Raw genomic sequence first — 16,442 nt, 5'->3', positions numbered from 1 at the left:
TATAAGACGATCTTGACTAAGACAAATCCTTACATTTCTCTACCACCATTTCCTTCTTGTTCTCGTAGGCACTAGTCTCATATATATGGGCAGCACTCAGGGATCTTACTGCTTCCCCCTTATCTCAATCTTTCTCCTACGGAGACTCATCGAGGACAAGATCCCAATATGGCAAAATGTACAAGTTTTCCTGCCAATAGCTGTTATTAGTGGCAAAGGAAAAAGAGAGCACTGTTTCTGTCATAGCCGACCATCCACTGAAGGACACTGGACCAAAGAGTCATCCAGCAGTTTCTGAGCACCCCAAACAGTCCCAGACCAAAGTCAAGCCTCTGAGTTGAGCAACCAGTAACCAAAATTTCTTAAGTTCTTTGTTGTACAGTTCTTAGCTTTGTGACTCCAAATTGTTATCTTTCCTCAAAAGAATTCCATTATTCCACCATACCACAATATCAACTCTTCTTTCCTGCTCTTGCATCATTACTAACCACATCATTCCACTCGAGAACCTTTCATTTGGAACCCAAAGTTCATATGCAATTAGGATTTGTGTTTTCTGGGGACAGAAGTATCAACAAAGATGTAGTTGGCTTCTCATGTGAGAGAAATACTTAGGTACCTGAACAGCTCTACTTGGAAGATGAATGCATTTTACTGTATGTAAATTATACCTCAATTTAAAAAACTAAATTCTCATCCCAAAGACACTCATCCTCTGAGGGAACCTGCCCTTACGTGACTAACAGCTCTAACAGGGTTCTCTGTACCCATGTATCCTACCCCATAAAAAAAGCAGCAAAAAACAGGAATATCTTCCCCCACCTAGCTAAAATAATTATTTTTCTCAGTGTATGTCTTCCATTCACTTACATGGAACATCACAGACTATCTAAGTAGGCAAAAGGGAAAATTTTAAATAAACTTACAGAGCCAAAGGGTAGACGAGATAACTGTAGCCCTGAAAAGCCGTGTGAGCTGTCTGAGGTCACACACCTACCAATGCCCAGGGAGCAGGCCTCCAGCCTCCCCTAGCATGGGGTGGAAAGAGCACAAGTGACCTCACTTATCATAGAAAACATGGACATTTTAAAAGGAACCACCTCCTATCTAGCTCAGGCCCAGCACTGAATAACTATTTTCAACCACCCAAATACTCTTCCCAATGAAAATTTCCACCTCAAGGAATAAATAACATTAAATCAGGAATTAATAAACATTCTGGCAATTTGAGATTTTATTGTGAAAATAGCTATTTTGACATTATGTCCAGTTTCTCATTTATCAGAATAAATTCTTTACAACATTGATCATCATCACCACTTCTGGGTATTTATACATGGTCTCTGAGTAAAACATATTCACACTAGGCAAGACTAGAATATTGAAATTATGATCAACATTGCTTATTCTAAGATGTTTACTTTATAACAAAACCATAGTATTTGTACACTAGAACAGATGTTTAAAATGTTTACCATTCAAAGATAGGCTTGGTGGAACAAAACCACTATGTGTACACATGTATTTCTTATTTATCTTCTTTGCTGTCAATCTTCCAGAAAGCTCAAGCTACATTATAAACACCTCAAATTTCTACTTCAAGGATGAACAGAAAAATGGAAAGACATTATTTCTTATTTTACAAATAAAACATTGAGTCAGAAGAGGAATAAAGCTCATGTAGATGCAATTAACATAAAAGTTTGAGTACAGTCTTCCTTCTCCCAGAAGAAAGATGCAGGATTGCAAAAGAAGTAGCCAACGGTCCAGAGAACGAATGGCCAGCACAACCTTCTCTACAGTGCATGACTGGCTGAGGACTGACGCAAACTCTGGCAGGTCATTTTGCTTGATTTCCAAGGATCTGGGATACGTAAACTAAATGATTAAAAGAGACATTTCTCTGAATTTGCATGAGGAAAACTGAGGAATGAGAACCAAGATCCAACTGCTTTTCTTGTGGTTAGACGTTCAGCATTACACCACAACTCAAAACCCAAAGGCAGGCCTGTCAAATACACAGCCAAAGCATGGAGTTTCAATTATGCAACTGGACACATTGCAGAAAACAAACAAAAAGCATCCTTACATCTGATCAGTGATCTGGTTTTGTACTTTGAAATGAAATCAAACATACTTAGTCCTCTAAAATCTGGAGGTCTAGTGAGATTTAAGTTTTTTAGGATACAGAAACCGCAGAGAAGTTAATGAAAACTGTAAACCCTCATCCTAGAAAATGCAAACACATACACACAATCCTTGTTTAGACCATGGCTTCAGTAACAATAGAATCTGAAAACATTCAACTTCTTTGCTTTGTCACTGAAGCAGCTGTAAACTTTCTACGACACTGTGTATGTGTGTGTCTATACATATATATCTGTATGTGTTTATATGTATAAAATAACCAGCTTGTATGGACTTCAGTGCTATAAATACCCATCGCTTTTTTGGCACTTTTTTTTTTTTTTTTTTTTTTTGGTGAGGAAGATCAGCCCTGAGCTAACATCCACACCAATCCTCCTCTTTTTGCGGAGGAAGACCGGCGCTGAGCTAACATATATTGTCAATCCTCCTCTTTTTTTTCCCTTTTTCTCCCCAAGGCCCCATTAGATAGCTGTATGTCATAGTTGCACATCCTTGTAGTTGCTGTATGTGGGACGCCGCCTCAGCATGGCAAGACAAGCGGTGCATCGGTGCGTGCCCGGGATCCGAATCTGGGCCACCAGTAGCGGAGCATGCGCACTTAACCACTAAGCCACAGGGCCGGCCCCTTTTTTGGCACTTTTAAAGCACAGCCAAAAACGGTTTGGAAATTGTTCTGGAATTTCAAGTTGGTTCCCTTTGTCTCAGACATGTAAGAACTAGTTAGTTCTCTGAAATGACCAGTTCACACCCCTGTTCAGCTGTTCCAAGCCAACTCCCAGGGAAAGGGGTAGACTGACCAGGGGCCTCACATGTGCCTAAAATCCCAACCTATCTAATCCACAGCCACTCCCTCTCAACATCCTGGTCCAAGGGAGTCCTGACCTGTCTCTTCCCATTTGATCACCACTCACCAGGGGGGCACCCAACAACAGGAAACCTTGGCAATGAGCACAAACAAGCAAAAACACGCTAGGGCAGTATTTCCCTAAGTGTGTTTCTCAGAACCCAAATCCTACAAGACACCTACTTTTAAAAAGAATCCACATTAACAAATTAGGGAAATGGTGTATAAAATGTAGGCCCTTCTTGGAGACTGAAACCACACAACAGCACATCAAGGGTTCTGAAAAGCCCACAGTAACTTAACCTTATAACCCAGCATTTCCCAAATTGATTTGGCCACAGAACCCTCTATTCACATAACAATGATATTTTCTGCCAAAATGCACCTTAGGAACTGCTTCTCAAAAGAACTGAAAGATGGGTTTTAAAGATCTTACAGTATAATTTCAAATTAATAATAACGAGGATACAAAAAGACTTAATTTCCTGTTTTTTTTTTTTTAAAGAAACTACTTTGTTTTGCTCTGAATACTCTTCTATCATAACATTCCCCTCTTTACTTACAAACATCCAACTCAGAGTTGCCCTTTCTTATATCATTGTTCAGGAATGTTAATTCTTATCAGTAATCATTGGGCTCCTTGTCTGGAACTAATAATTTTTGTATACTTTTTGATTCCGAGAATACCTCTCCTCCTCAATCACAATAGTTTTAAGTCTAGGGTAGGTAACCCACGCTCTTAGCAAACACTACATCTCAACAAGAGTTTTGGGTAAATTATTTTACAAACTCTTAAAGAATAAACTTCATCTTTATATTTCTGTGAAAATCAGCATTTTGAAGGTCTAATGAAACTTCAATTAAACTTTTGAGGATAACAGGATTACTGACCTTTGGATCACATAACTAACAACAAATTTCTTAATAATCTGTTAAAGAAATATGAAAACATTGAAAAGCAAATGTAAGTTCCACAGAGCTGAACAAGAAAAAAGGCAAAAGATAATCCTTCACGCCAACAACATATACAGAAGACCATCATCACAAACCGAATTATGCTCTGTGACTCTGCTCAGGATTTCAATTATAAAAATAACCAAACCCAGACAAAGTCAATTACTAAATCCCCGTGAGCTTAAAACAAAAAGCAGGCAGAATGCCGCCCCGTTTTCACTAAGGTGTGGTCCTGGTGCACATATCCTGGCCCACTGTGCAGTTGGAGAGAGAACACACACAAAGCAAAGGAGGATGACCACGTGGAGACACAGAAGGACTGCCTTCAAAATACTTTATCTTCAAACGTAAATCCAGGTACCATAGGAAGAAAAAGATATAACAAACATAAAACCATAGAATTTTTTGTATCCTAGGAAAAAGGAGTTCTTGGTTTTAGGTTATTTTTTTCTTTTCTAGTAAGGTAAAATAAACCTTTAGATAATCATTTGTTACAAACCTGAGCTGTTTTTTTCTTTAAACTCAGGAATGAAATAAATTATATTTAATTTATATTATGTATTTATTCATCTGGAAATGAATACTGAAACTATATTTGGAGCATTAAATTTTAAATTACAGTTTATGTAGATAATGATAAATTTACTCTACTGAATTTACTTTTTAAAACCCTTTTATTTTGAAATAATTATAGACTCACAAGAAGTTACAGAAACAGCATAGATCCATGTATCCATCACTCAGCCTGTCTTTATATTTAAGCATTTATATTTTGGTTTTAAAGGGTTAAAATTTTTGACAGTTTATGAAAACTGTCAAAAAATCTAATAGGCCTGGTAAATTATATTCTTGGAAGAATACCACCAACTTCAAATACCACTTTTATCCCGGGAAGCTACCTTAAAAATTTGTTTTCCGAGATACTATCACTGTTACCAATTTCTGCCTCTTTTGATGTCTAGTTTTTTCTGGTTTTGCAGACTTCTGAAAATTGTAATTAGCCCTGACTGAACTAAGCTTCCCCATTCGTTCATGTTAATATATCTAGTAATAGTAAATGAATAGAAATTACAAACATAAATCAAAATGCTTTGGATTTAATGTAAAATCTCCAATCCTCTAGTACCCCAAAAATAATACAAACATACCTAAGTTGAAATTTGATTTGTTTGTCAATGCCAACCTTTGTAGGGGAAAAAGACCACTGTGAAGGAATGACTATCCTCAACATTCTTTACAGTTTCTTTAGTGTTATGAGAATGGCCCATCTTATGGATGACTGGTCACAGTTGGTTGATGGAGGATCTTTATCTTATGGGAATTATCTGACCAGTTTTTTAATCCTATACTACCAACAAATATAAACACATACATAGTCCCTTTTATCATATTATCCTCCACCATCACTTCCAAAAGAAAGTGGCTCATAATATTTTGTTTAAGACTGCGGACCATTTATCTCAGCAAACCCAAACTTTATCCAAAGCATATCCTGACAGGCTGACCACAAGCTCTACCCCCAGTCTGGAAAGTTGTTCTTTTTCAAGAGCTTCCCATATGTGTGGCTGATCCCTAGAGTGGTTTGTGCTCAGTTATAGCTTCCTAGTATCTCATTGGCTTATACCAAAAAAGCTCAACTAAATAACCCAACATATAAATTCTTATTTATCTAAATCACATGTTGTACCTTAGGAAAGGTAGTCTGGAAGCATCAGGATCTACATATAGTGTAAGGCTAAAGGCATTTCAAAGCAGGAATGACCCCAAAGTAAATAAATCATATTTACAGTCATCTTCTCTACTAAAAAAGGACAAATCCTTGTTATTCTAAAATGAAGTCTTTTGATTAAACTTTCAACACATGAAACATTACAGTATGCTTATTGGCTGAAGTCTGTGTGTCCTTAAGAACACAATCTCCCACATTTTTATAAAAATTTAAACTCATTTTTCTTACTCATGAACATTAGTAGTTTCACTGACAGGAAAATTTACACAACCCAGTATTATCTTTTGACTTTGCCCATGGAGAAACTCAGAGTTAAATCTACCATTCAATTTTAGAATTTGTTGGGATTGGTATAGCTCTTTTTCCTACAAATTTTTTATTTTTCCAAAAACTGATTTTAATTGTCCTGAGTTTGACAACTGTAAGCCACTTCAAATGCTTTTGGGGAGTTTTAATATAAATCATAATTAAAAACGACTAACTCTGACTAAAGCACAAACAGATGTTTGATTAATGTGCTTAACCACCCTTCTCCAATACACATCAATCCTAGAGGATGATAACGTCCTGTGGTCATGATTTTCAATATAGAATATTCATACAGATTTCAGATTGCTGGAATCTAACAGAAGAGTAATGCATCTCACACACACACACACACACACACACACACAAGCACTCTCCCACCTGCTGCAGAAGTAACGTGAAACTCATTACTTTTCCTAAATCCAGCCAAACAGATGAATAAGATTTTGAAGACTACCTTGTTTCTCATTTAATTAAAACTTTCAAGAAAAACTATTTACAATAACTTAAAGACTCCTGTATAAATAGCTACCTAAACACAGAACAAATAGGGAGGATGCAGGTCAAACACAGCTGAGCTCCACTCAGCTCAAATTAGACAAGACCTGACTACAAAGCTGTTTTCTTAACATGAGGGTTTTTGTAGGATGAGATAAGATTTGCTGAGCACCATAGTAATCTTTTAAGACAGTAATCAAAAACATGGTCCTATATTTTAAAAACCCCAGAAGTGGTTTTAGGACAACAGAAGCACCTCAGCCACTAAAATAAGCAAGATTCTATTTTTAGTAAAATTACCTGCACAGCAAATACTTTAACAGTTCAGCAACCAATAAATAGAAAATATTCTTAAAAATCTACTGCTATTTCTGATTATTCCATTGGATCCTTCACCTGTAGTTAAACTATACGGAAAACAATTAGTTGTCATAAAGCTTTTGACTACATGATATGCTTCTTATGAAAGAACACTGGTCTGAGCCAAGCCTGGTGAACTTGGACCTGACACATAGTAGGTACTTCTATTACTCTGGCGGTGGGTTCCTCCTGAGTAGTGTCTAACAACTGGGCAAGTTTCAGTAAGACTTTACAGCCTGGCATAATAACGATGACCAACACATTCAGTTCTCCTGAAATCAATCCAAGAAAGAGATGACTAGAGTTAAGGATGTACTACAAAGACATAGGTCTAAAGCTGCCACATTCACTCAATAAACTAAAAGAGCCTTTGCTAATTTATATTGAACAAATCAGCAAATACTAATGTTATATGGAAATGCATATAGTCAGATGAATACTATCTATATATAGTAACCACCTTTAATATCTATATATGTGGTACTAACCCCCCCAAAGATTAGACTTATGAAAGACATCATTAAAAAGCACATTCTTCATTGGTTTTTAAAGTTAAATACAGGCTTTTCTACTGAAGTAAATAGAATATTAGAATAATATAGTTTTCCTAATGTCTAAAATAGGCATCAGATTTCTAAACAGAAGAAAAAAGCCTCAGCCAAGAGCCACATAGATATTCAGACTGGTCTAAGAAAACCAAATTAATAAATTAACTTGAATAAATTAAGAGCGCACATTCAGAACAGAATTGTAGCTTCTGGTCAGCAACACGTGAACCAAAGGCAAACCTCTGCCAAGATTGAGGCAGGTTTTTTATATACAGTACACTGTGTTCTTCTTTCCCCAAGCTCATGTAGCATTCACTCTGACGTTATTTAAAGTGCACTGCCAAGCTAAAAGACAAGCCTCCTAATTAAAAAAAAATAGATGTCATAGAAAGTTTCTTTTGTTTTAGAGTCTTCCTTATACCTATTGACGGCATTTTCTTTTTGCCTTCACTCACTTAGTGTAAGGTTACTGCAACCATCGTCTTGACTTTGGACACAAAGCATGATGACTGTCAGGGTGACAGCCTTTGTAAGGAATTACTTTCTTCTTCTGCGGGAGTCAACTTAAGTGTTGGCAGTTTCCGAGGAGGAAGTTGAGGGCTTTGGCGAAGATTGTCATCCATCTGTGGAAAGCACAAAAGGTACATCTGACTAAGGGCTGTGCACCACTTATGTGGACTGTGGCCTCCCCATCCAAACTATAGCCTAGAAGAGGACAGAGCCATATGTTTCCAGGACTGCTAGAGAAACCTTTTTCTGGCAAATAATCTCTCAAGAATTCTAAATGTCACACCTCAAATACCAGCTGACTCAGTATATGTATAAAAGCAATATGGCTCATCCCTGATGCCTTCACAAAATCACAGTAATTCCACAAAATGAATATTCTATGAACTCAACCATAGCATGACTTGGTTTAAGAGGTCTTCTAACAGGAAGTGTAAAACCAATACTTCTGTTACAGTAAGCTCCACAGTTTACAAAATATGTTCACGTACAATACCTCATTTGCTCTTCCTAACACAATTGTGAAGGAAAAAAAGGCAGACATAATCATCCCCTATTTTACAGATTAGCAAAATGAAGCATAGAAAGGTTAAGGAACTTGCATTAGGTTGCAAAGCTAGTATGAGAGCTGACATTTGAACCCAGGTCTTCTTATTCTAACTTATTCTTATTGTTCTTTCAACTGTACCTCATTGCCTCAATGAAAATGACCTGTACTTCACCCAAAAAGAATAGTTCTTTTAGGCTGCGAGTACAGCCACGCGCCGCCTAACAACTTTTCAGTCAACAACGGAATTCACATATGACAATGGTTCCATAAGATTAGTACCATAGAGCGTAGGTGCATAGGTGGCTGTACCACCTGGGTTTGTGTAAGTACACACTATGATGTTTGCACAACGAAATCACCTAATGACGCGTTTCTCAGAACATATCCCCGTCGTTAAGTGACATACAACTGTATTTAGACCAAGGAAAGCTAGGAAAAGAGACAGAAAGAAGGATCAATTCTTTAGACCTAATCCAGAGGCATTCCAAACATTCGATCAGTTCTAAGTCTGCTCTAGAGAAACAAGTTAATATGGAGCATATTGAGAAAATGTCCAAGAGTTTCAGACTTACCCTAAGGAGTACATTAGCATCCCTGGAAACACTAGGAGCAGGATTATTTAGAATTGAGTCAGACCTTAGAAAACTACCTTTAGCCAGAGCACCCCACAAATGGAGTGCAAGATTCAGGCCCTGGTGTTGAGCTCACTATCAGCTTACTTCATAAAAGACTTGAAAGCAGCTGCCATCAAAGACCCAACACCAACAGAATATAGCATCTTATTACCCACTTGATAGGCAGGCTTTTTTAGTTTTGAATATGTGCAGTGCAAAACTCTCCTTATGTTCTCAAGATGCTCTTATAAAGCATAAAGGAAATGTTTCAGCAGAGGTACAGAGTATTTATAGGAAAGGAAAGAGAACAAAAGATTAATTTTTAATTTTCCAATGGAAAAAAGTATTCCCACTGAAATATTTGAATCAATTTGTTGTCTTTTTTTTCTGCAAAAACGAAGTGCCTCTGACATAACTCTTTCTTTTTTTAAGCTCTAGATTTTCTGTCCAAATGGTGAACAGTGGTAGCCAACAGGATTTGTTGCTCTAACAAAGTGGGGGGGGGAGTGGGGGCGGGGGTGCCTGATACGGGGTCAGGGAACTTTCACATACTGATGACAACCCAAGAAGAGAGTGTACGAAGTGGTGACAGGGCCCCTTGGTTTAACTTGCTGCATATGTAGGTATTTCATGGTTCCCTTTACATGTCTGTCATGAATTTGCCACATAAAGAAAATGGAAACTATAGTGGATAGCCTTCATCCAGCAGGTAAGTGTCTAAAACAGTCTGAGTAATCTTTCCATTATCCACACTTAACACTCAATATTTTTCCTCTCATGAGATTTACTGGGTTGGGCTAAGAATTAAGACAAAACTTGGCTTTCATTCAGCTTACTCAAACCCTAATAACAGACTCTTACAATTTTACTGTGCAGTTTTACTCACTTCTCAAGTTCTAACAACATATGAAATACTAGAAAAAGAAATAGAACAGTCATTCCAGAGTGGCAGCTATAAACCTGGCTCTTAAAACTACTAGTAATGGATACATAATCTCATTCACGAGTTAGATGGCTGACTAACTGCAAAGCCCATGCTGGAATCCAATCTCTAGGGTTCCAATTCCCTCCCCACCTCTTGCCAGCTGAATGCCCCTGGGCAGGGACATGAGCTACTCCTCACCTGTGAAATGGGAGGATCAAGTACCTGCACACAGAGAGCTGCCGTGAGGATTAAATGAGATCACTCAGATAAAGTTCACAGGACATAGTGCCTGGTACTCAGACCTCAAAAATTGCTAGCCAGTGTTATCTGGCCATGTTGCCCCATTAGTTTGTGAAAGAATGAAGTATTCATTTGTATAAGAAAAAATGCAAGTTTATCAGACAGTCAGGAAAAAAATGCATAACTCTCTTGTATTTTCCAATCAGAATCACCCTTGAAATTTCCATTATTGGCTCTCTCCCCTACCCAGTTCCTCAACATCTCTCTCACCAAACCAACACTCCCAAACCTGCCAAATATCCATTGGTGAAAAATTGCAGACAACATATAAAACAGCTCATGTGGAAGAAAGAAAAAGACATCACAGTGCTATTAACCAGAAAGGATAAGCACAGGTGCTTACAATCTCAAGAAATGCTAACTTTCAGAGACAGACAGACAAGCAAGTAAGAAGTATTTTTGTTTCTTTTTTTTTTAAAAACTCAGGTTTTTGGGTCTCCTAGTTTGAAAAATACTAATTGTGTGGTAAAAATAAACCCAATCCCATTATCAGATCTTTCCCCAAAGCAATGAGGCCACTACTGGCTTCAAAACATTATTATATACAACTTTAGTAAATGTATATTTAAACAGCTTTCTAAAAAAATAAACTCTTTTACAAAAACTAAGAGGATAAAGTTAATGCGTAACGCAAATTACAATATTAATTGCAGAAAGGAAAATACTAAACTACTATAAAATAATGATTGAAGTGAACTTGACCTTTTCAATCAAGTTGGATTCCTTATTTACAAGCTGGGTGAGTTTCTGCAGATTGGCATCTACCGTTTCTTGTCCAGCAGGAGAGATGCCTAAGAAGCCAGGACAGAAATCAGAAAGACAGGAAGTTTTGAAAGCCTTTAAAGCTGTTTAGATAGAAAGAATTTAGAGTCTACCCACCTCCCCAGTGCCCCATCCTCCAACAACAACAACAAAAAAGGCAAAGAGAAAAACCATTCTGGGTTCAACAGCAAAGTTAAGAGGGATAGCAACGCTCCAAAACCAAACCCTAAACAAAGGACTAAACGTGCCCATTAAGCAGACACTGTCGGCCACGTGTTAGGCAGCTAGCCACAGTAATCAGGACAAGAGCAGCGGTCCCCATTTCCTTCTCCATTTTGAGTTGTACCTCTTCCCCAGCCATCCCAAATAGATGTTCAGTCACAACTGTTGGGACAGCTTTCTAACGCAGTGACTCCCAAACAGCTCCCCACCAGACATACAAAGTATTTGGAGGGACTTAAAAAAATACAGATTCCTGAGATCTATCTCTAAGAGATTCTAATTCAGTAAATCTGATATAGGACCCAGGATTTTGTGTTTGTCCTGTAGTCAGGTTTGCTAACTACTGCTCCAAAGTAACAAAGTTGAAAGTTACCTAATTTTGTAACTCCCAAACTACTAACCCCTCCTTACATACAAAACACACAACCCACCATAAAAAATAAACTGTCCCTAAGCCAGCTATCCCTATAACTTCTGTTTCTTAAAAGGACAATTTCTGCCAACTCTCCCAATACAAACTGAGCATCCCAATCACTTACACACAAGGCCCCACGCTCCCAAAGAATCATATCCTAAGTGACAGGTGTCCTCTATTTACAATACCTCCAGTCTGATGCAATCAGTTCTCAAGGAGTGGAATCATAGGAATGTACCTCACCAAAATCAGTCTGCTGCTGATTTTCTGTTCACGCAGGAAAATGCTAGAAGCAACATTTAAAGTAATTGCCCATTTGCGTTAGGATAAATGCTATCTTTCAGCAAGAGACTCAATAAATACCTTTGGTTAACTTTTAGAAGAAAATGACCCACTTCAAAGGGGCAATGTTTTTAAAAGAACAAGAAGCAAGAAACGTATAAAATTCTGAAGAATAGACAAAAGGTAAATATCTATTTTGCTATTTAAATAAGAACTAACACATGGGAATAAAAGTAAAGTTAGAAAAATGCAACGTTTTGAAGTGCTATAAACCAGCATTTAAAGACAATACACAAACTTCTTTAATAAGTAGTGAATTCTGCTTATACATCCTTCGGAGAATATGCAAACATTCTATGCAAACAAAGATTAGCTGAAGAGGAGCCAGCTTACCTCCAAGACTATGCCTAAAATAACTGTTTAGGATGTCATCACAAAAGCGACACAGGTTGGAGAGCTGTTTCAAATGTTCTTGTAACTGAACTTTAGGAAAGCGTACTTTATAAAGAGGTGCAAGAAAACCGAATACATAGGCATCCAGGGTAGAAGGCCTAAAAATAAATTAAGGATTTTTTACATGCCATAAGAAAATATTAACTTGGGGTTATGTTAAAAAATTTTTCTCAAATATATTTGTCAATTCTCAAGTATATAATATAGTCTTTTAAAAGGTTTACGACCCATTTTAGCTTATAAAAATGATGCAACTAGGGTTTTACTCATTACTAGTTTTTTAAAAACATTCTAACCATTTATTTTATTTAGAAGAAAATTAAGTCGTAACTTAAAGATTCATCTTTACTTTCAAGTGTTACATAGAGACTTGAGACAGGGTGGAAATAGTTTTAGATGTTTTAAATTCACATATGCAGCATATTAAGTCAATGTTAGATTACCACCGACAGAAAAAGTTTCCTATGGTAAAAAATCTATTAAAGTTGTTTCTTTAAGTGAAAAACTCATGGTGGGGGGAAGGGGACTTGCTTTAAATAACTACTCATTGAATATATGCACACAAAGCATCAAAATGATATTTAAAAGAATGCACTCACGTATCTCCAAAGAAGAACTGAGATGTTCCCAATCTGTTTGACAGAAGATTTAGGCACTCCTTGGCATCTCTGTATATCTAATAAGGATGAAATTACATCTCAAAGGTAGGAAAGATGCTCTAGAAGTCCTTTTTAGGCAGGTATCTATAGGTAAGTTCATCTCTGCCATCTCTCTTGTCCCTCCTCCAGAGGGCCCTTGCTCTGAAGATAACCCCAACCATACCTGTGCCTCCACTTCTCGGAGGTGGTAGAGGGGAGGCTCTCCTCTAGTCAGGAGAATCCTATTCAGTGCCCCCTTAGACATTCTTCCAGGCAGGATCAAACTCAAGGGAAAAGGAATTCGTGAAGCAAACCATGGCTTTGTCACAGTAAAGTAATTGTCACTCTCAACCCAGAATGTGTGAAGCTGCAAAAAAAGGGGGAAAACACTACAAGGATATTCTTTTACTAAAAGAAAGATCACACAATCGATGTGAAAGTTTTTTTTCATAAATATCTTTGTATCAAGTGACTTCATACAAATTTTCCAGTTAGAAAGACTCAAGGATAAAACAAAATTTTACACGTGAGTTTTGTTGATTGCTATATCCAGCCACCCAGAACAAGGCCTGGCACACAGTAGGTGCTCAATAAATATTTGTTGACTGAATGAATTACAGTTCACCCAATTCTATACATGGAGTAATAAACTCCATCTTCCATAAGAATTTTTATTTCCAAAATGACATTATCTTTCACTTTGTTTTTGTACACACTAGTTGAAGGTCTAACAGAATCCAGTTTCACAGTAACATGAAAGAATCAAGATTAATACATAAATGAAATTTCCTCTCTTAAGCCTTTTTCATTATTTTTTTCCTAAACAGATTAAGTACATTTTCAGTAAGTCATTAAAATACTGTAATATTCACCAATGCTCACCACTGCAGGAAGAAGCTTCTCTTCGAGGAGAGCAATGTAAGCCAGTGTATCTGCCCCTTGTCTTGCCGAGAGTTCATAATCAGCATTATATTTCTATTAAAAAATATAAAATCAAAAAACCTCAGTCAAGAGCACCCCAAAACAATGAAGCTAAATAAATTAGGATTCCTATTCTTACTCAAACACGGCAAACATGATATTAAAAGGGGAAAAGAGAAATACAAATTCAGTGACAAATACTGCCTAATGCAAATAAAGTTCTTAGCAAAGCATCATGCATGCAGTAAGGTCAATAGACATTATGATTTTTTTTTTAACTGCTATTATTTCAATGATTGTTAATGACAGTTTAGTGCACTGGCATGTAGTACAAACTTAATAAATAGAAGCTATTATTATTTTTGTTAACAATAAGGAAAAAGTTCTAATTGGTTGCATTTTTCCCCATGACAAAAGAAAGAAAACCTTCTATTTATAAAAGTTCCATGTTGACATAGGACTTATTTAAAAAAAAAAAATTTGCAAAACCAACAGTAACTTTTGCATTTAGATAAATCTTTACATTTTAAACATTTTGGATACATTATATAAATCTTTACATGGTCAAACATTTTAGATACATTATTTCATGAAACACTTAACTGCAACTATTAGTTAAGTGCTTTTTAAAAATTAAGTAAATAGTTGCTAGTTGGTGGGAACTCAGAAGTCATACCCAGCACAGAATGTGTAGCAACTCTGTGGCTAAACTGACAGTCATATCAATAACTGTAATAGCGAATATGGCTAAACAGAATCTGTTTTTACCCTAAACTTCAAAAAATCCAAGCAAAGTGCATGAAAATATAAATTGACTTTACTCACTATATGACTTTTGAATCACAGCATAACTCATGATTTTCAGCAGTAATTTTCAAGTCTATTTTTATATCAAACCCCAGGTATCTCCAACTGTCTACTGAGTTGGCAAAAAAGAATTCTAAAAAAACTCCTCAAACCTTAAAATGTATTTTTTTAAAAAGTAACATGCAGGGATCAGCAATTTACTTCTTCAAAAGGAACCACCCACCTGTTTTCTTAAAAAGTTTAGTATTTTTGCTGGCTGAGAAACAAAGTTGTCTTCAGTTGTCAAAACTGGTACATCACCTATAATCAAAAAATAGTTTACATACAAGGAAACATTCTATTTCCTCTGAAGAGATTCCAACACCCTAAAACTATACCAATTGCACATTTGGAGGGGGAAAAAATGAGTAAGCTCATCTTGGGTTTTTGCAATTTCACCAAGAGCAGTTTTAGAGAACATTTTCATTTCTCATAATTTCCACTGATTTGGCTTGTCCTTTGAAGTATTACTCAGAATGATCAAACCTTAAGCAACACACAGCCAAGGTCATGGCAAGAAGAAACTAAAACCCCAAGGTAGTCCACGGCTATATGCCTCCAAGTTTTAAATGGGGGGGGGGGGGGGACTTAAAGATGGCGGAAAGGGGTGTTTAAAAGATTACACTGTACCTCTTGAACCTCTCCAGGTGTTATCTATGACATTGACTTTCAAGGGTGCACCAGAAAATTTGGCGTAAGCCTGAAACAGAGTTTGCAATATAACATTTTAGACTGAGTACGTAATGCAAATCTGCAGAGCAGCTTTACTTCACAGCTTCGTCCCCCGAAGGCAGAAACGCCTGACAGGGGGCCGCGACCCTCCCCCGATCTCCAGCCGGGGACGCGCGCGCAAGCCACCCAGCTTTCGGGGACTTTTCTCCGCAAAAGCTCCGGGGGCTGCAGAACGGGGCGCGGGCGCCCCCTGCTTCGGGCTTCACTCCACCGCCAGACAGCTTTGCAAGGCTGAGAAAACTCGGAGCCAAGCGGAGAAGTCAGGACTCTCCCGCCAGGCCTCGGCGGGGTCACAGGCCAGGCTGTGACTCGTCGACGGCAGGGAGCCCAGGGCGGTGCAGCGAGCAGCGCCCCGGCCGGCCTCGACCCCGCAGCGCCCCGGGGAACCGCGTCAAGCCGCCGGGCCCGGCCCCAGCCAGCCTCGTGCCTCTGGCCCCGCCCCTGCTCTCCCGCGCCCTGGCCCGCGAGGCGGCCTCACCATCACCACCAGGGACTCGCTGTGTACCGATGGGAGCCCCCAGCCGCCTCCCCAGCAACTGAGCTCCAAGGGAGCCGCCATCTTGCCGGGGCCGACCTTTGCTATCCCGGAAGTACTTTTGCAGCTCAATTTCCGGCACGTGGAAATGCCGGGGCGGGACAAGGGGAGGGAAGGGTAACTTTGGCCTCTGGAGAGATGCAGAGAAGACTTCTGGTAGAGTTAGCAGAGCGCTTAAAATGAGCTTTGCCTGGGGTTGAGTCCTTCTGGGCCGTAAGCCAGATAGACCCACCAGTCTTCCTCAAATATTTATTGCATGCCTAAAGTGTCCCAAGCCCTTTGAACATTACGACCCTGTACCTAAACTAACCCGTTTGTAAACTAGGCATGGCAGTTTATTTACAGGATTGTTC

The 16,442-nt window shown here is 38.2% G+C and overlaps 1 protein-coding gene across 4 annotated transcripts; it reads right to left on the bottom strand.

Annotated features, from left to right (window-relative positions):
* Positions 1 to 1,206: 1,206 nt before the first annotated feature.
* On the bottom strand, positions 1,207 to 16,116 carry MTX3 (metaxin 3). 4 transcript variants are annotated; one of them, XM_014797566.2, is made up of 9 exons: positions 16,033 to 16,116; positions 15,453 to 15,522; positions 15,007 to 15,083; positions 13,938 to 14,030; positions 13,240 to 13,422; positions 13,017 to 13,093; positions 12,358 to 12,515; positions 10,986 to 11,074; positions 1,207 to 8,010 (listed from the first exon to the last, which is right to left on the bottom strand). In XM_014797566.2, the coding sequence occupies exons 1-9, from the start codon at positions 16,111 to 16,113 to the stop codon at positions 7,900 to 7,902; spliced, it is 939 nt and encodes a 312-aa protein (XP_014653052.1). In that variant the 5' UTR covers positions 16,114 to 16,116; the 3' UTR covers positions 1,207 to 7,899. The 4 variants fall into 4 exon arrangements, 3 of the variants coding, with proteins under 3 accessions (XP_014653052.1, XP_087286253.1, XP_014653057.1); XR_001393032.2 differs by lacking the exon at positions 1,207 to 8,010 and adding an exon at positions 11,871 to 11,968 and having other exon boundaries at positions 11,037 to 11,074; XM_087430127.1 differs by lacking the exon at positions 13,240 to 13,422.
* Between the last annotated feature and the right edge of the window lie 326 nt (positions 16,117 to 16,442).

This window comes from Ceratotherium simum, chromosome 4 (assembly GCF_057802395.1).
Source record: "Ceratotherium simum simum isolate JZ-2026a chromosome 4, ASM5780239v1, whole genome shotgun sequence".
In the NCBI taxonomy this organism is placed as follows: domain Eukaryota; kingdom Metazoa; phylum Chordata; class Mammalia; order Perissodactyla; family Rhinocerotidae; genus Ceratotherium; species Ceratotherium simum.
The sequence above is the reverse complement of the archived record's forward strand: the minus strand, read 5'-3'. Positions and strand labels throughout refer to the sequence as shown.

Bases quoted from the DNA above. Each gene is read 5' to 3' on its own strand.
- MTX3 (XM_014797566.2), bottom strand. From the start codon at position 16,113: ATGGCGGCTCCCTTGGAGCTCAGTTGCTGGGGAGGCGGCTGGGGGCTC. The intron at 15,084-15,452 runs GTACAGTGTAAT...TTTTGATTATAG, and splicing joins CACCTGGAGAGGTTCAAGAG to GTGATGTACCAGTTTTGACA. The intron at 14,031-15,006 runs GTGGGTGGTTCC...ATTTTTTAATAG, and splicing joins TAAACTTTTTAAGAAAACAG to AAATATAATGCTGATTATGA.